This window comes from Hemicordylus capensis, chromosome 6 (assembly GCF_027244095.1).
Source record: "Hemicordylus capensis ecotype Gifberg chromosome 6, rHemCap1.1.pri, whole genome shotgun sequence".
Classification (NCBI taxonomy): domain Eukaryota; kingdom Metazoa; phylum Chordata; class Lepidosauria; order Squamata; family Cordylidae; genus Hemicordylus; species Hemicordylus capensis.
Window position 1 is genome coordinate 159,204,540 of NC_069662.1, and position 20,334 is coordinate 159,224,873.

General features: G+C 40.3%; 1 protein-coding gene across 11 annotated transcripts in view; it reads left to right on the forward strand.

Moving 5' to 3' along the window:
• The window catches only part of PRKAG2 (protein kinase AMP-activated non-catalytic subunit gamma 2), a 291,223-nt gene extending 271,874 nt beyond the window's left edge, over nucleotides 1–19,349 (forward strand). For 10 of the 11 annotated variants that reach the window (XM_053260020.1, XM_053260022.1, XM_053260024.1 and 7 more), the window contains 8 exons: nucleotides 3,446–3,491; nucleotides 4,809–4,863; nucleotides 6,077–6,203; nucleotides 7,623–7,788; nucleotides 9,802–9,839; nucleotides 11,283–11,429; nucleotides 16,694–16,787; nucleotides 18,594–19,349. In XM_053260020.1, coding sequence (XP_053115995.1) covers nucleotides 3,446–3,491; nucleotides 4,809–4,863; nucleotides 6,077–6,203; nucleotides 7,623–7,788; nucleotides 9,802–9,839; nucleotides 11,283–11,429; nucleotides 16,694–16,787; nucleotides 18,594–18,625 — 705 coding nt within the window. In that variant the 3' untranslated portion in view covers nucleotides 18,626–19,349. Of the gene's footprint in view, nucleotides 1–3,445; nucleotides 3,492–4,808; nucleotides 4,864–6,076; nucleotides 6,204–7,622; nucleotides 7,789–9,801; nucleotides 9,840–11,282; nucleotides 11,430–13,434; nucleotides 13,488–16,693; nucleotides 16,788–18,593 lie in introns of all 11 variants that reach the window. The other variant, XR_008309577.1, reaches the window with a different exon arrangement.
• The last annotated feature ends 985 nt before the right edge of the window (nucleotides 19,350–20,334 follow it).

Sequence of the window (20,334 nt, forward strand, 5' to 3'; positions counted from 1 at the left end):
TGCAGTTGTTTTCCATATTTGCTGTTGTGTATGGGCTCAACTTCTTCTTCATTTTTAGTCCATCATGGGGGAAATTAAAGGAGCATTGCAAAAATAAATAAATTCTAATTTTCATTAAAGCCAAAGAGACTTGTAGCAAGTTTTCCCATTGCTACAAAACATTCCTGTCATTTCTCAAAGCATTGCTGTTGTAGTAATGTTAACAAGTCAAACCATACCAAAAAAGGTACATGGTTTATATCTTAGGAATACTCTCCCAGTCTTTAAATAGTGTGGTCAGATTGTGTCTCTTCTATTATTATTAAGAGTATTTCTGACCCCTGCAGTTAGGCAGAGAAATGAAATATGCTTCCTGCTGCTGGTGTTGAGAGAGCTTATGTCAGCGTTGGCACCAAGTCTAGAAGAGAAATTCAACTGTTCTAGCATTGTAGTCCACATTTTCATAGGATTTTCACTACCACTTTTCACTACTTCACTACTATTGCTCCATCCCTTTCGCTGTCAGGCTAGTGCAGGACTGTAAGCTAGCTTGGTAATAGGTCATTGGATCAATAGAGATTGCTTGAATGAAAGCCTGGTTTGTAATCCTGAATCCACCCCCATCACAGAGGGTGGCACTTGTACCACAAACAAGTGTGCAAGTACACCATAGCAGTGTGTCAGTATAACTCTGCTGAAGATTTGGTTCCCCATCTATAATATGGGCCTTATGCAGGCATAACGTGCGCAGGAGCTTGCCATGAGAAGCTTGTGTTCCATGCAAATTCTCCCCATCCCTGTTGTCAGGGGCCCTCCTCAGAGAGCCCTGGCAGGGTGTGGGACCCAGGGCAAATCAGCTAGAGCAGGGTCCCCTTCCAGCTGATTTTAATGGCCACAGCATGTGTGTGGGCCCTAGGTAGATTCCCTGCCTGAAAGACAGCCCTTGCCAGTTAGCATTGTCTGCACTGGCACTAACCTTTGTTCTTTGTCTGTCTGTCTCGTATTTATATAAAGGTTGTGCCGTCGACTCCTGACAACCACAGAGCCATGTGGTTTTCTTGGTAGAATACAGGAGTGGTTTACCATTGCCATCTCCTGTGCAGTATGAGATGATGCCTTTAAGCACCTTCCTATATCCCTGCTGCCCAATATAGGAGCTTCCCATATTCTGGGAAACACAGCAGCAGGGATTCGAACCAACAGCCTCCTGCCCTCTAGGCAGGTTGCTTCCCCACTGCATCATTAAGTGGCTCCATATTTATATACCACCTAATACATACAACTCTAGGAGGTATACACAATCCCAAATTGCAATATAAAAATGAAAACAAACATTCTTATTTTTACAGAATAAAAACAATTCAGAGTGAAACAATTTAAAATAATTTCATAGGATAAAAGCAATTATACAGTTTAAAATTAATTGTAATTAAAAGCCTGAGAAAACAGATGTGTCTTAAGAGTCTTTAAAAAGCAATAAGAGTTGGAGAAGCTCTTATTTTGGGTGCATTCCCAAGCCCTGGGGCAGCCATAGAGAAAACCTGGCCCCGAGTCACCTCCAGACAAGCCATAACCAGACCTTCCTAGATGATCTTAATAGGCGGCAGGGTTCATGACGAAGGTGGTCTCTTAAATATCCTGGACCTAAGCCGTTCAGGGCTTTATCGTAATGACCAGCACTTTGTATTCCTCTTTGAAACATATTGACAGCCAGTGTAATTCTTTCAGAATCAGTGTTATATGGTCCCTTTGTTGTGTCCCAGAGACCAGCCTGGCTGCCGCATTCTGTACCAGTTGTTTTTTCTGGTACAGAAAAAGAAACCAGAGAGAGTTCTGGATCCAGGAGCAGTCCCAAGCTATGTACCTGAGCTTTCAAAGAGAGTGTAACTCCATCTCAAAATACCTCTCTGCTCACCTGAGTGTTGTGCTCAAACTTAACCATGATCTAAGCCATCTCTTGAGTCTTGACCCCCCCCCCCCCCACACACACACAATCAGTACCTCTGTCTTATTTGGATTCAGTTTGTTATCCCTCATCCAGCCCATTATCACCTTCAGAGAGGCATTTAGGGAAGTTATGCCATTTCATGATGATGTTGATAGGGAGAAATAGATTTGGATGTCATCAGCATATTGATAATACCCTGCACCAAATCTCCTGATTTCTCCCAGAGGTTTTACATAGATGTTGAAGAGCAGTGAAGACAGTATGGAGCCCTATTATTAACTCTCACTTTGCAGAGCAACAGTCTCTAAGTGATACCATCTGGAATCTAATCCCACCTTCCTCAGGTGACCCAGAAGGATACCATGGTCTATGGTCTAAAGCTGCCAAGCTTTACCATGGTCTAAAGCTGCCAAGAGAACCAAAAGGATCAACAGAGTCAAACTCCCTAATTGGAGATAATCCATCAGGCCGACCAAGGCAGTCTCCACCCCATAGCCTGCCCGAAGCCAGTTTGAAATAGGTCTAGAGAATCAGTTTCCTCCAGGACTTGGTTTTAACCAAGGTTTTCAATTAAACTTCAAAGTGAACTATGGTTAGGTTTAGTTCAGACATGACGCATCACCACAGTTAATGCTACTCATGAATGGGAGGGGGCGGATTTGTATGGGCAAAGTTGGGAGGGAGTGCTTAAGCTCATGGAACCCTACTCCTTGCTGAACCATGGTTAGATGCCTAGATAACACTACACCAAACCAGATCGCAGAAGACTGCTTATAAAAGTGGTGGCTTCTAATATCCTTTAAGTACTTCTGTAAAGTATGTGTAGAGTTACTAGTGAACTGTACAAAGCGTACAAGTAGGGACAGGTGGTCTGAGAGAGGATGCTCAATCGCTTATGTAACCTACAGAACAAAATAGAAGATGCTGAAGCCTCAGAAAGCTATATTCATGGGTTTTTCATTTTCTTTATAGCTGAATAAATGCACTGTCAGAATAAATGCACATTGTTGTTATATTTCTATTACTATCTTTCAGAGCAAAATCATCTGACCCTTGTTTAAAAAAAATTTAAAGCTATTATCTGTACGATCAACCTTGTTTAATGACTAGTACTGTTCAACCAACTGTCCTCTTTGACCAGTGTAGAAACTTTTGATTTTCAAAACTATTATTGGACACTTAACCTTTCTGGAGATGGCATTAAGGCTTGGTATTTCCCCACCAGATTTCCCGTGCTTATTGTTGCACATTTATAGCAGAATGGGAGGGGATGATTCAAAATGGGATGTAATTGTTAATGACAGTGACTCTGATCTAGAGCCAAATCTGTAAAATACCTCTCTGCTCACCTGGGTGTTGTGCTAAGACTTAACCATGCTTTTTAAAATAAAGAAATAATCCTAGTTTGTAAAAACTCACATATCTAATTCTTGATGGTGGTTCTCTTTAACTTCACTTGAAATTTAAAAAGTGCACTAAAGATTAAAGCCTTAGACTTTTTTCCTTCTCCCATTACAGGTACAGATCTATGAATTAGAGGAGCACAAGATTGAAACGTGGAGGGGTGAGTAACATTTGTAAATGTTTGCTTAGAATGTGCTCCCCAAAGTCTGCTGCACAGCACTGCAACTATGTTGTTGTCAAGGACATTGGCAGGGAATTGTACCTGAAAATGTTGGCTATGTTTCTCTTGCTGATACTTGATTTTAGAGTATGAGTAGACTCTTCTGTAAGCTGCTTTGAACCTCTTGGTACTTCAAAGCAGGAGACCAGTTAGATTTAAATGCAATCGCTATACTTGGGAATTATTGTACAGGCCATGAGCTGAATGGTTAGACCAATCAGAAGTCCTGGGGTGGCTGTTGCACAGAACAGCATGGCACGCTAGCCACATGAGGGGTTGATGAAGCTCAGCTGCCTGCCTGGTACTGGGAAGGAGCACAGCAGGGAAGAGTTACGGAGTGCCCTCTAAAAGTATAAAGAAGCTGTAAGTAGGAACTAACGTGTGAAAAAGTGGTGGGTTCTAATTACATGTTTAACTTCTAGAGTAGCTTTACGTGTGTGTGTGTGTGTGTGTGTGTGTGTGTGTGTGTGTGTGTGTGTCTCCCCACTTAATCTCTCCGCAGATTTTCATTTTGTATGTATTTTTGATGTAACAATATGGTGAAAGGTACTCAAGTCCCATGGAAATCAAAGGGATATAAGCATGCTCATGAGAACAGCTGTATTTGTATTTAAGGAAAGTCCTGTAATGGTATTTAGTTTTTAAAAGAGCATTTTTTAAAGGAGCATTGACTTAGGACAATAGAACTCGTATCAAGATTGCTGTACTCTCATGTATAATATACTTTGAAATAGTATTGGCTAGTAATCTCTCTAAGAATACTTAAAAGTCAGTTATATTACATACAGTTAAATCTAAAACACTGATGGAATCGGTACTTCTCAAATTAAGGTGGACAGATGCCCTGTGTGAGTGGTGTCTAGTTTCTCCTTGGCAAATAACACTTTGATGAATATTTAAGGTTTTATTTGTGCTCAGTTACTTCATTAATCTGAAAGTTTAAAAAAAGAAATGCTGGTCATAACCCTTGTAGCTTTCCCTTTTCCCCACCATGGTATAAAGAGAAAATGTGCATGGTTACAGTGACCTCTAGTGGTTACTCTCAGCTTTTGAAGTGTCATTCTATCTTAACTTGGCAGAGTTTATCCATTGTGTTTGCAAACAGATCATACTGCAGGAGTACCATCATGGAAATTGGTCTTTCCCTTCCTCCTATTGTACTTGTCCATCTGTGTATTAAAATATAAAGATGTGTATTTCCTTAAGCAGAAGTGTCTTTAATGAAAGTATTCATTTTGATTTTGTTTTTATATACAGAGCTTTATTTACAAGAAACCTTTAAGCCTTTAGTGAATATTTCACCAGATGCAAGGTAAGTTGTGCTTTTAAAATGTTTTAATGACGATCTTACTAATGCATCTATCATGAAACTGCAAGGGCCATCTTTAGACAGATGTTGTTCCCCCCTACCTGGTGAGGATCTGTTATGGCTTCTGTTCAGATCCTGAAAATCTGTTTAGTTCTTAAAAACTAAATTCCTTTATTGATCATACAGGAATATGACTGCAGTATATATTTCCCTCCCACCTCACCCTCACTTATATTTACATGTCTATCTCTTTCTCTGTATCCCCTTCTGTCTACTCAAGGAGAATCCAGTAATAGTTTGTTTGTGTGTGTATTTATTTATTTATTCAATTTATATACTGCCCTTCCTAAAGTGGCACAGGGCATTTACGTTAAAATTAAAAACACATAATAAAATGAAATCAGAAAACACTTAAACCAGATTAAAACTAGATCATTAAAAACCAGGCTAAAAAGATAAGTCTTTAAGGCTCTCCTGAAGGCCTTGGAGGAAGATAATCCTCATATCCATGGGGAGCACATACCACAACCTAGGGATGGTATATGAGCCAGGGGTGCATAACTCAAATGCTTTGGTAGGTTGGAACCAACCATGTGCAGGGCCCGAGGTCAATTTTCAGCACATCACATCATGTGCTTGAGAGAGCTCTCGCAGCTTCCTGAAGTAGGCTTCTCCCATAGCCATTTGTGGTGCAGCCCTTGGGGACCAGCAAAAGAAATGCTGCTGGCTAGATCTGACCTGCAGACCTGATATGAGCTATGCTAATACAGCTTGCTGGATGGAGGGGTGTATACTTTATCACCATTTCTGTACACAGCCCTAATGCACAGCACTAAGGCATGTCACAACATTGTGTGTGTTGCTGCCCTCTTTTTCTTTAGTTTTAATTTGAGTCTTGCTAATGTCCAGGTTTTTCATAAAAAGTAACACTTCCTATACCGCTACCCCAGATGATAAAAATGATGTTTTTTCCTGGAGTATACCTGCTCTTGATGGGTTTTCAGGGATGGATTCACCATACTCAGCTGAATGCCAATTTATATCAAATTGGTATTCAGCTGAGTATGGTGGTGTATCAGCAAATTCAAATTATATGTTTCTATTTTCAAAACCTTCATAATTGTTAGAGTTAATTCTGTGTGTTTTATGGGGGATAATTAAGTGCCTTTTTGGATCTTGTAATAAGAGTATAATTGTAATAACTTTTTCTCTCCAGCCTTTTTGATGCTGTATATTCACTGATCAAAAACAAAATTCACAGATTGCCAGTTATTGACCCTGTGAGCGGAAATGCACTTTATATACTTACCCATAAAAGAATCCTTAAGTTTCTCCAGCTTTTTGTAAGTAGATCAAGAAGAATGTTCAACTATTGCTTGATTTTACAATAAGCAAATCTTGCCGCTGTTAATGTGTAGAAGCAACTTGGAAACTTCTGCCTCTTGGTGCAGAAATAATAGGTGTGTCAAAAGAAACAAACACTTCCGATAGTCATAGTTTTCATATATAATTAAGTAGGTAGCTGGCATGTATTATATGATCCAATATTACTGTGCTCGCATCATAATTGCAGAAACTACTTTAATTAGTAGCTCTATCCAGAGAGGCTGTAATCATCTAGTGGTTAGGGTGTCTGAGAGAGAGAGAGAGAGAGAGAGAACTTCAGTGTGGCTGATGTGGCACAGAATCAATGATTTCTTTCTACTTGAGAATCTCTCTAGCAGTGTCCCTTTTGAATTAGAACCATCTGGTGGACAAGATTTTTCTGGTCTTTATGAATGGCTGGAGGGTCTTCAAGATGTGATTAAAGGTCACATATAACATGGAACTCAATTTAAAGGTGGTGTGTTTCCTAGGAGCAGAAGAGAAGTTTGCTATTGAGAGCAACCATGTGGATGGTTTTCTTCGTTGCATTTCTCTTATGGCAAAACCACTTAAACTGGGATAGGTTTCACAAGTAGAATTCCAGTATGCATTCACAGAATTCAGATCACAGCAATACTATGGTGTCTGCTACCAAGGAGAATTAATTAATAAAACTGCATTGTGACCAATTGTAAAATATCTATGCAGTTTACGTTCTATTATTGCAAGCAGTAGGACAAAAGGATCTGTTGGGATAGGCTTACTTTTATAAACCACTCAACATGCTCCCTCAACACACCTTCCACTCCATAGTTCTGCAAAAGTGTCGCCCAAATTGTGGGACATACAACTTTTGCAGGTCAATATTTAGCACATCGAATTAAGATTGGAAGCTTGTACAGAGAAGGTAACTTTAACCCGTCTTTCAGAAATTATATATGGCTGGGTTGGAGAGAAGTGGTGCTGTGACTGTCACAAGCCACATCCCTAAAATACCAATGACACTGTGCTGTTGCAATCAACACAGCAATTATAAACACTGTTAATGTTATCTGGGAACTATCCTGCATTTTTCTTGGGTGCAGAATATAGCACTTTTACTCAAAGTGTAGCATCACCATGACAGAGTGCTATGTGGACAAAACTTGTGAAGAGCTGAGGGCTAGAACTCAAATGTTTATCTTTTGAAATCAATATTTTGGATGCAGTATTTCAGGATTGAATGTGTGCATACATATTTAGATGTACAAATCTTTGTTAGAAATTCATTTAGAATTGGTAAAGGAAGACTTGGTAAAGAGAGAAATAACTTCTTGGTATGATTTTGAACAATGGTTTGGCTGTGTAGCTTTACAAACTTAATATAATGTGCCTGGTTTCCCCCCTTCAACTTCTAGGTGTCAGAAATGCCAAAGCCTGCCTTTATGAAGAAAAATCTGGATGAGCTTGGGATAGGAACCTACCACAATATCGCCTTTATACACCCAGACACTCCTATCATTAAAGCCTTGAATATATTTGTAGATAGAAGGATATCGGCTCTACCTGTTGTGGATGAGTCAGGTGTGTATTAAGTATTCAGCCTTTTTCCAAATGATACACGCTGCTTATTTTGCTAGGAATTATCTGTTGCTGCAAATACGAAATGCCTTTATTAAATCAGAACATTCATTTATCGTTAAAATTTTATACCACCTTTCATTAACACAATTTCAAGGCAGCTTACAAAACATTTAAAACAATATAAGATTATAAAACAGTTATGCACTAAAAATATTAAATTGGAATATAAAAAAAATAAGGAACAAGAATGCTTCTTTAAGATTCCACTTTATTCAGAACACCTCTCTAATTATCCCATCGGAACTAGTGAGATTTCCAGCAGGCTGCAGTATGACAAAAGGGCTCAATTCTGCTTTGGTTTCTATTTTGAACAGTACGTAGAAGTGAAAGAACCTTTGTATGTATCTCCTCATCCACTGCATAACCAGGAATCTAGAATGATACATTTTACTCTTATGTTATCATACATTATCTTGTTCAGTCTAATGGCTCCTGATTTGTATTAATATGCCCTAGCTGCATTTTTATCATACCTCTTGTAATTTTTCCTTCCACTTTCCTCTTCTCTCTTATACACTTAATGCTCATGTAGTGCACAGAAGTGCATGGATTATAAGTAGGCTTTTGCATTGCTTGAATATAACAGTATTTCATAATTTTCGATCACACTGAAAATCTACTATATTTTGACCTCGAATAGGCTTCTTCTGCCCAAACACCCTGTTCTGTGCATATTTGCTCAAAAGTAAGTGCCGCTGCCGTGGATCCAAAGTACCATGGAGAAAATGACTTGGTGCTGTTTCATGAACTCTTGCTGAAAGCACTTGTGGAAAACCTTTCACGGTGCAGAGCCACAAACCATTGGGGGCTGCATTACTGTACCAGAAACACGGTTCATACAGAAAATGGAGGCTATGGCAGTGGCACACAAACTCTTGAGTAAGCCACAAACGTTTTTAAAAGTGCATTGCAAAGTCTGGTACAAGAGCTTGCTTAAATAGAGCCCCACTGGATGTGGGGTCACTTACTTCATGGAAAGGCCATTTCAAAAGCCAAAGAGGTTTTCTCCTAGCATGAGGGCATATTTTGGATCTAAGCCACTGAATTCATAGAGCTTTCTAAGCAAGCATGCATAAAACTGCAGTCTAAGGCTGTGAGTCTTATGCATACTTCCCCCCAGCCCCACTCCCTACTCCTGAGTAAGTTCTATTGAACTTAGTGGCGTTTCTGAATAAACCTGTGTGGAGCCTGGCTGCCAAGTTAACACTTTTAGTTCATGACTTTTACTGGGCATATGAATGCTCTCCTAAGGTTAGGGCATATCTTTCTTGTAGTTGCTAGGTTGAACTGCTGGCAGACTTACCTCGATGTTACAGACAGTGCTTGGAAGTTCTGTATTCTAGCATACCTTCCTCCTCTCCTGTCCCTATAATGTGTGCACATTACTGGAAATGTGTGTTAGGTCAGAGATACCACGCATGGAATACCGTACACAGTAGGAGATAATAGTCCCAGGAAAACTTTCACAGGTATGTGAGAATATGCCTCAGTGAAGCCTGTTGTAATCTTGGAGAAGCTAATAAGAAGAGATGTGGAAATGTACATGTGGAGGTGGGGGAGGGTTATACAGAGAGAGTGACAATTTCTGAAACTTGAAGGCATTTTCAAAGTTTTACACATGAAAATGCTCATTCAACTTCTGCAGGAAAATTCAAGTAATAACTGGATAGGCAGAGAAATCCTTGAAGGAAGAGAATTTGAGCGTAAAGGATCTAATGCTGACAATGGTAGACTAAAGGACATGGAAAACGGCTCCAGGGTTCCCTGTTTAGACTCTCACTTGCACATGATTCTTGCATTATTGCACTTCAAATGGCTTCACACTGGCTGCTATCTGATGTAGTCCAGGGATTTGATAACATGTTGGTGAAATACTCATTATTCATCCTGCTGTGATTGAGTTCTGACTGTTTACTGACACATGGTTTAAAATCATTTTATTTCCATTTTTAGGAAAAGTTGTAGATATTTATTCCAAATTTGATGTAATAGTAAGTAACTTTTTAAATTTTTATATAGTATGTTTTGCTTACACAGTCTTTCTCAATGCTGCTATTTCATTATTTTTATTCTAAAGCAGTGATTATGGTCAGGGAACCCTGCAGTTCTTTAAACAGTAAGCTTACAAGGGTTTCCTCAATATGAAGATGCATAATGGTAGATAAAGTAAATATAAAGTGTGCCGTCAAGTCGATTTCGACTCCTGGTGCCCACAGAGCCCAGTGGTTTTCTTTGGTAGAATACAGGAGGGGTTTACCATTGCCTCCTCCTGCACAGTGTGAGATGATGCTTTTCAGCATCTTCCTATATTGCTGCTGCCTGATATAGTACCAGCGAGGATTCGAACTGGCAACCTTCTGCTTGTTAGTCAAACATTTCCCCACTGCGCCACTTATGGTGACATACTGGTAGATAGACTTCCCCAAAAGGGACCTTGCTCACCACTATTGATTCCCCATCTCTAACAAAATGCAGCCACTGAGGAGTGAAATTCCTTGCTGTTGACACCCACTGCAGGACGTAATTAGTAGAATTCCATGCTCTAGCTATGTATCCACACTGGCACTATGGCCCTGTACAGAGATTGCTGTCCAATCTCCTAACCAAGTTTAGGAGATCAGGAGCACCCCATGGGTTTGCAAATGCCTCCCTTCTCACATGAGCATAGGCTGGAAGCAACCATGCCTTGGTGTGTGAGGGACAAGGTCAATTTTCAGCACACTAATTACTACATTAAAATTAATTGTTAAAAATATTAATGAAAGCAAAGGGAAAGAGCGGTGGTATCAATGGGCTCCAATCCAGGGGTGGGACCAGCAAGGTAATTAAGGGACATCTGGACTCAAGCAGCCAACTGCAGTGGACTGCTGCTGTTTGTCAGTAGGAAAGGCCAAGAACTCTTCAAGGCTCTTACTGTGGCTGCAGGACATTCCTTCCTATGGGCCAGTTAAAAAAGTTCCTGTGGGCTGGCCTGACTTAAGCAAACTGTGGTCAGCATTATGTGTGCACTGTAGGTGGCGCCAAACCCAAGTTGCAGCTCCAGTTAGAGAAGTCGCTTTGCAAAAATCTTGTCTGGGCTGTTTCCCCTAAAACGAAGGAATAGGAAAATGCTTATCTGAGAGTCCATGAGCCGTTGCTGAATTCCTAAACTTGATCAAGAGATCAGGCATGAGACTGGCTGGCTGTGCACATAATGTTGCCTCAGGCAGCCAGTCTTATTTGAGCCACATTTACTCCTAAACTCATGTGCAGACTTGTCTGTAATGTTACATGCATGTAACCTCACTTCTGCATGCACATATATTTCTCTGGAAATCTAGCAGAACTGAAAGACCGTCAAATGGCATAACTAAGGTGTTATATAAGTAATGAATATATCTTTTTGTCAAGACTGGAATTCAGATAACCACTCCTTTCTTTTCTTCTGCCTCCAGAATCTTGCTGCTGAAAAAACTTATAATAACTTAGATATCACAGTGACACAAGCCCTCCAACACCGCTCTCAGTATTTTGAAGGTGTTGTGAAATGCAATAAGCTTGAAACTCTGGAGACCATTGTGGATCGGATAGTTAAAGCTGAGGTGAGACTATTTTTGAGTAATAGTATTAACCAGAAATGCAGCCAAAACCAGTACAGAAAGGGTCCATGTGATAACCATGGAAGGGTCCTTCCAGGATATGCTAGAAGGTGACTTAATTTGTTGTATCCACTGATAACTCTGTTTTATGGTTCTTTTTTTTAAACTTAGCATAAAAAGATCGGGTTTTTTAATTGTATACAATAATATCATTTGTTTTGAGTGTTGATACTGCAAAGTAAATGTCAAATCTTACATACTAAATTTACTAAAATACTATTGTGAGATATCCTCACAAATTACTGTCTGTAGCTGCTGAGAGCTCCATTAGTAAATGAGACTGATTTTTACGTTACATATAGAAATGACCAGAGGACTTGTGGTTTGGTAGTCAGAACACAACCTTCTAATGGACAACCCAACCCAAAGTACTTTCAGGGAAATTGGGTCCAAGATTTAAGACTTTCCAGTTCATGCTCCTTCCATCTCTGTTCTGTGGGGGATGGGATTGAGGTGAGAGGCATGAGTTGAAAGGCCTGGCATTGGGGAGGAAAGCCACAGCTGGTGGGATGATGGTGTTGTAGTTTACTACATCTATCTTAAATACCTTGACTTAAAATAACATTAAAAAACCTGAAGTTCATTATCAATTCTTCAGTTAACAGCAACTTGGAGCATTGCAAAGGGGACATGACCAAGCCAGTGATCCCTGAAAGCACATGGCACCATTGATGGGCTGAAGTCTAAAGCCTCTTGGCTGAAAACTAAAATGTGTAGGAGATGGGAGTTTCAAGATGACCAGAGAGGATCATATGGAAACTGACTTCTGCCATATATTTATTAGCTTTTTGTGTTCTTTGGTGGTGATGTTTGGATAAAACTGGTAGATAGCACTATCTCTTTGGTTGCAGGGCATGGTCAGCTTCCAGGCAACACTAAGTAAAGAACTTTGCCAGGCTGGAGCATTGCCTCACTATCTGGAAACAGGGTTCTGTAAGACCTTGTAAGCAGTGTTCTCTCTAAGTTCTTTTCATCTGTGTGTGGAATTAGAGTTGTTCTGGGCAGCAGTATCAAGGCAGTGCACGCACACGTGCATTAGAGGGAACACTGCTTGTAAGCCAGATTCTGACATAGCCTGTTAATGGTTCTGTGTGTTTGCTGTCTTCTCCCCTCACCCCCTCCAGTTTAGACGGAGTGTGAAGGGATGTGTGGGGAACATTTTCTTACCACCACTGCAATTGAGTGCACACTTCCCTCCACTAAGCAAGATTAACCAAGCCATAGCTTGTTTTCTCTATTTCTTCTGCTTCTCCACCCAAGAAATGCAGGTTGGCAAGGAACACTTGATTCTGCATATTAGGGGTGGGCACAAAACACATTTTGTTCGGAACAGAACACAAAATGTTCTGTCAGAACAAATGGTCAAGCTAATTGTTCTGATGGAATGAACCCATTCCAGTGGAACGTCCTGACTGCCATTTTGGAATCCAAATTGGCACTCTTCTGGCCTCTGCGCATGCACGGTGGCCATTTGCATGGTGGTGCTGACCACACAAATGGCCAGCACACATGCAAAGAGGCCACAAAAGCATCATTTTGGATTCCAAAATGGTGGTTGGGATGGGCCTCTGCGCATGCGTGGGCGCCACTGTGGATTCCAAAATGGCATTTGGAAGAGGTCAGAACATCCCACCTCTTTAAACATTTTTAAAGGATGTTCTATTCTGAGCTCGGAACGCTTGAAATGGCCCATTTCGAGACAGAACATTCTGACCATGGAACATTCTGCACATATCTACTGCATATTTATTTTGGCAATTGAGCATCTGATTCAGCTTGTATTGCCACTCCTTTAAATCAATACTCTGAGTAATGAAACTTGAGAGAGATGACCAAAACCATCCAATGTAATTGCCCTATCTAAAGTATATCAAGAAAAGAGGAACATATAAAAATAGAATTTCGCCTCCCTTTTCTGTTTCTTCCCTGTGTTCCCCATTTGTATCAGGTGGGTATGACTGTTCAAATACAAGAGAAGAGGAGCTCTAAGTTACCTGACTGGTATGTAGTTCACCTCAGTCTTAAATCATTGAAATAGCTTGACTTTATTCTTGCTGCCTTTATCTCTTTGACAGTGGCCTTTGTTTGCACTCAGACGTTCTCCAACTCTATACCAAAAGGTTGCTAGAGGAGTTGGGGATGGGGAGGACTAGAAGACTCTTTATTTTATTTTATTTTATTTTATTTTTATTTTTTCACATTTCTATATTGCCCCATATACAGATCTCTGGGTGGTTTACAGATTAACAATGAAAATAATTAAAACAGATCATTTAAAACAATATAAAATGACTATCAATAAAACTTTAAAACATGATCAAATAAGTGCATTTTCAGGTGTTGCTTAAATGGAGCCAAAGACGGGGAGGTTCTGAGTTTGCTTGGGAGCAATCCTAGCTGGTTTTGGATTGCCAGCATACGAGCTGGCGGTAAGCACAACCAGACCTCCCCTGATGGTGTTAAAAAGTGGTGGAGTTCATGAAGATGGTGTTCCTTTCAATACCCTGGGCCCAAGCACTTCAGGGTTTTATAGGTAATAACCAGCACTTTGTATTTTGCCCAGGAACATATTGGCAGCCAGTGTATGAGTAGTTATTTTAGAATAGGAGTAACGTGGTCTATTTGAGTAGCCTTGGAGACCAGCCTGGCTGCCACATTCTGCACCAGTTGCAGTTTCCAAACTGTTGCTCTTAAGAGCAATAACTCAAGTGCCTAGCATATCAAGCCATCTTTGAGAAGATGATAGTTCTCTTTAAATGTTGTGTGGGAACTTGTCCAAATGAATAAATGCAGAGTATTTATACATCTTTCACATGAATTTCTCTTCTGTGTATATAAACCAAAAGCATTAACTGCAGAGTCATTTGGGATTTTTCAAATCGTTGACTGCTTGAACGCAGCATTCCTTGTTGCGAAACATTGCAGACCTAATGCAGAGAAGTATGTGACTCGTGCCACAAGCTCAGCAAGGTTGTGGACTAGTGTTTCTCAGATCGGCATCCATGCACGGAAGAAGAAAGGAGGCAACTACCATGTGTCGCAGGCTTGGTGCTGTGTTACTCCTGGATCTGAGGGGCAGGGTCCCAGGCCCCTTGTACTACTTGCCTCTTGAAAACAGCACTATTTTTAAATGACTTCTGAAAACACACTTGTTTCATCAGGCTTTTAGTTCATGGTGTGTTAAAGTTTTATTTACAGTATTTTTTCATCTGTTTTACATGATTGTGGGGTTTTAGCTACTGTTTAGATTGTAAACCACTCTGAGATTTTATATAGGGCGGTATATAAATGTGTTGAATGCATGAATAAAATATTGCTTGTGGCAAGGAAGCACTGTTGAAGACTTGTTGCACACTCAAAGGAAAGTTGTTGCTGCCATTTAGCAAACCACTTTGAAAGCAATGTGTGAATATGGTAAGAGGGTCTGGTATTCAGAAGTCCTGCTGGACACAAACCAGCCATTGAATGTACCTAAAATAGCTCTCTGGAGTCTCTTTTATAATTGACAAAACACTATTGGGATGGAGTTTGATGTTGTAAAGTTCTAATTATAGCAATGTTAACTATTTTATAATGCAAGTAACATTACATGTCACTTTTATAATAAAAATAGACTTGTTAGTTTTTAGCCTGTGTTCCTTGTTAGATTATGTTGCAGTATTTAGGTTACAGACAGTATCTATTTTTAACAAGAACTTTCCACTTGAATGTGTTTATAATGAACAGGAATAATTTCTGTTGAACTTTACATTCTGCTCTGACAAGAGACAAATAAGGAAAAAATCATTTCTTCATTCTCAGATCTCTTCATATTATCTTTGCTCCTAAATAATACCTGGTTGGCACTTCTACAATTCTTTCCTAGCTGTAAGAAATGAAATGTATCCCAATACTCTGCAACATGTACTTGTTCCAGTTGTGGAACAAAGCGAGGCTTTCAGTTATTCATGTACATCCTCACAAACAAGTGTATGTGGATGCACAGCACTAACAGAGCCGGAGGAACAGAACCGTGCAGTTTGTTGCAATAGCAATATCTATCTGTCTGTCTATCTATCTAATTCACTAAGGCATATCAGTGGCTCATCCTGTGTGTGGCAGCTCCCGCGGGAGTTAACAAGTAAGGGGAGGGGGACAGGAAAGCAATAGCGGCAGCGAACATAAGACCAGTGGGAAAGTAGCAGGGGGTGGGCGGGGAGAGAAACTGGCAGCAGAGCGGGGAGAGAAAGTAGTGGCTGGACAGAAAAAGCAGCTGTCCAGGCAGCCAGCCAGAGAGAAAAGACATTGGATGGGGGAGGGCTGAGAACAAGGAGCCGAGAACGAGGGAGAACTAGATGCCCGGGCCAGCTAGTATTGGTAGAAAATTAAATTTTGACCAAAGCTTGAGCTGACAGTATTGGAAGTCAGAACCTTTTTTATTTCCCTCTCTCTCCTGTATCTCACCAATAAACTTGAGAGAGATGTGGGATGCTCTTTCACCCCTCTGGAGTAGAACAATGTTTTGATTTTTAGAAAGACTTTATCTTTATCTTTGGGGACTAGTAACACCTAAGTAACTTGACCTCCCCCTTATTAAAGAGTTCAGATTATTTATGTGTACTAGCTGGCCCTGCGCAGAACATCTGCACCCTAGCTCTCATGCCTCCCTGGACAATCCGGCTCCCTGCGCTGCCATCCGGGATGGCAGCGGAAGTGGCAAAACCTTCTCCCCCCCCACCCCCCACTCACTCTTGCATACTCCGCCATCCCTCAGCCTCCCCACCGGCCTCCGTCACATTGCCCTGCCAAGTCTCCTCACAAGGAGGATGGCCAATTTGGGCAGAAAATTGAGGAAAACAGCCAAGCTGGGTTTTCCCTTCCGGCCAGCACTGATGGCCCTCGGTGCGCTCTTCCGACCTGGCCATCCTCCTCATGAGGAGACTCGGCAGGGTGGCAGATGCCGCTGCTCAATGTCTCTTCTTCCTTCCTTGTTGCCGTAGAGCCTCCTCATCCTCAGCCCTCCCTCCTTCCTCCTCAGCAGCTGCCCCTCTGTCCCCCACTCAGTCCTACTCTGTGCCTTCTTTCTCACAAATCTCTCAGGATGTGCCACATACCACGGGATGTGTGGCATACATACTAAGGCGCGCGTGTGTGTGTATATGTATATGTAGATATGTGCTTATGAGGACATTTAGTCCTCATTCTTAATGTTTCTATTCCATTTATAGGTTCACCGATTGGTGGTAGTGAATGAAGCAGATAGTATTGTTGGTATCATCTCCCTATCCGACATCCTACAAGCATTAGTGCTCACACCAGCAGGTATGGATGCAGCAGTTTGTTATGCATTTCTAGAACATAAAAGTACTTTACAGTCCTCAATATTTCCTTGCAGCAACTCTTGAGAGGTAAGTGAAGCTGATATTGATTTTCCCAAAGCCCATTCAACAAATTTAGTCTTGGCAGAAATGTCTCACATGTCCACACCCCACACTCTACTAACTGCATCATATTTTTTATTTCACTTTTATTTTATTTTATTGAAAGTTTATCCTAAACCCAGCACCTTAATTAGTTACAGCACCTGGAGGAGAAGAAGAAATAAACTACTGGACTATTATGACTTGAAGGTCCAGGTGCACCTGTGAGAGCCACTTGTTGACTAGCCACAAACCAATATTTATTCCTGTAGGAGCTCTACTGTGCAGGGGTTCCTCACTCATTGTAGTGTTTGTGCACGGGTCTCTGCTTGTACCTCCACTTTGCACATTCAGCTGCCCCTTATGTTGTACAAAGAAGCCGGTGCTCTCCATGAGTACCATGAGCAGACTGGAAGCACCTGCAGAACTTTGGAACTGGCTGTTGCCCTAGCAGAAAAAACCAAATAAAAATATACCAGATACCTCTGTTGTAGTAGAGCTTTATAGTGTAACGTGTATTGCCACAGCTTTCTTACTGCTTTAAGTAGGATTAAAGATATAAAAAGAAACTAAAATCTTACTAAAATCATAAAATGTATCAGAATGAAAAACAGAGGAGCTTCGCCAACTGGGGAGACCCAAGGTCAAATCCCTATTCAGCCATGATACTTGCTGGGTGACTCTGGGCAAGTCACTTCACTCTCGGCCTAACCTGCTTCACAGGGTTGTTGTGAGGAGAAACTTAAGTATGTACACTGTTCTGGGCTCCTTGGAGGAAGAGTGGAATATAAATGTAAAATAATAATAATAAAACTGATCCAAGAGTCAACATAATAGTTTTGGAGGAGCAAAAAAGGATTCCTTTTGCCACTTGCAGAACCTGGCATGGGTGCCATACTCCATTCCAGGACACTGCGAAGAGGCAAAGGCATGAAGACTGGGCAATACTGAGAGAGTAGAGTCAGGCTTTGCTGGGCAACCACCTCTCAAATATTGAGGCCTTTGACAGTGTAAGGCAAGGCTAGCAGGACCTCAAAATTTTCTCAGGTTGCCTTAATCCTGCCTTGTATGTTTCTATAATGGAATAACATCAAACATCACTGAAATATATAATTTTATAAATTGGTGTTGATTATTGATCACATCACAGATATACAGTAACTGCTTAACACTTGTGCAACCACACTTGATACGTCAGTTGCAATAGCAATGCTTGCACTGTCTAGGGAAGCATCTAGTTTTCTCAAGTAGAAAATAATGTATATTGAGTGCTGAGAGAATGCAGGGTATCCCACAACAGAAGCACAACTTGACAGGAGATGTGAAAGAAATAGAACATAGAAGTATGCATTTATTGTGTAAAATGCCTGTGCAGAAATACCAAGTCTAACCTTTTTTAGCCTACTTTCCAATAGGCTTATGAGATCACCCAGCAGTTCCGTGTGTGTGCGTGTCCCTATCAACTTTGCAGTGCCTGGACTAATATAAGCCTAATAGGGTACAGTTTGTAGAGACACCTCAATGGCATAGTTTGTGATTATGCTATCCACCCTGATTTAAGATGGCAGACACATGATCGTTTGAGGCGCAAGAAGGCTAACGTGTGGGTGCCTGATCAAGCTGAACCAAATTTAGTCCAGTTGTAGGGATAGTGAAAGGAAAGTAGGCAGATTAGTTCTTACTAGAACTTGTTTTCTTTTGTTCACAGGTGCCAAACAAAAGGAAGGTGAAACAGAATGATTGCTGTGGTCGTATAAACCTTCGTAGAAGAACTTGAATAAAGTTACTGGGTCATGTTTGCCTCGAACACTGATGGCAATAGAGAAGAGCAAAATGGTGATGAGTGTGTGTATGGGACTGAGTGATGGGTAACTAGTCTATTATTTCCCAGTGATTGTCGCAAAAAAGCAGCATGACAAAAAGCTTATGTATTAACAAAAAAAAATAGGCTTGCATTTCAAAATCTTTGCTGAAAGACCTCACATGATGTCCTTCATCCAAAATGCACTGTAGCCTGAAATACCTTTTTTTTTTGTATTTGATAGAAGTCACTGGTTAGCAACAGATATCTGACATAAGGCAAGTGTATGGCATATTCATATCATAGTGCCTTATGTCAAAAAGCCAACAATATGTCATCACTGTTGCCCATCACAATAAGAGGAAGTATTGTGCTAAACAAGACACTGTATTTGAATGTTTGAGTTGCTAAACCTAAAACCAAATCAGTTTCGGTTATCATTAGATCTGTCATAAAAGCTGTAATTTTGAATATTGGTAGATTACATTAACTTTAATGACAATTTTTGTGTGTTTATAAATGTTGCATTCTGAACAGAGATGGTAAAACAAGACTGATCTGAAACCAGCTTTATTTATTTTTATTTTCTTGCAATTTTTTACACATCTTTGGTGGATAGCTAAAACTTCACCATATCCATTAATAAAACATTGATTGTTATAAGGAGGTGCATACTTCTCGTTACTGAAAATAAAAGTGCAAAGTGTATTGCTTTTAGCAGCATTATAACAGGACCATAAATGCAGGGGTTTATGAAGCACCTGTTGAAACACACATGACTGGCACATGGCATATTTCGAAAAAAGAAAAGTGGAGGTGGGGGCAGCAAGAAAGAGGAACTTAAGAAAAGTGATCCACAAGCATATGAAGAATTTATATTGCTTATACATTTGCCAAAGGATAATTATCATTCTGGTATTTCAAAAGCTTGTATTGAAACCCATGGTGTGAAAATACATAACTTTTAGGTTTTACTATATTGGATTGAACAATAAACATTGTATCCAAGGCAACATAATTCATTTCAAAAATTATGCTTCATAATTGTACTCCAAATGAACTCCCAGCAAAGTCGTCATTCTGGCATATTCCAGAAGTTTGTATTAATCTCATTCAGAAGTTAAATATTTTCCCCAAACTATAGTTACTTCCTTATATGAAACTTCTGATTTGTGATATGTCTAGAGATTAAAAGCAGACTTCAAAAAACAAGCAAAACTCTCCCCTTTTGAGAAATTGAACAGAGAAATTTGTCTAAGTATGTGGAATTTGGTGTTTTTTCCATAGATGCTTGACCTCCATATCAGAGTACATGGCTGACAGTTTACATATGACCAGGCATATGTGAGATGTAAACGGACCTTGCTTCCACAGTGTCGTGTTCTGCTTTGAAGTTGTCATCCTTGGTTCACTCACTTTTTGTAAGGAATCCAGAATTCCACATATAGTGTGTGTTGATTTGTGGCAAGTATTTTTGCATGAACAAGTGCGGTGCTATCCCTAGCCCATGTGGACAGTGGGTCCTTTCTTAGGTCTCTTTTTAATATGGTGAAAATACACTCTTTGCTATTTTTTTAAATTAAAACCAATAAATAAAGCACCCCCTTCTCATGCAGGGAAGAGAAAGTAAAAGGCAGTCTTTGGTAAC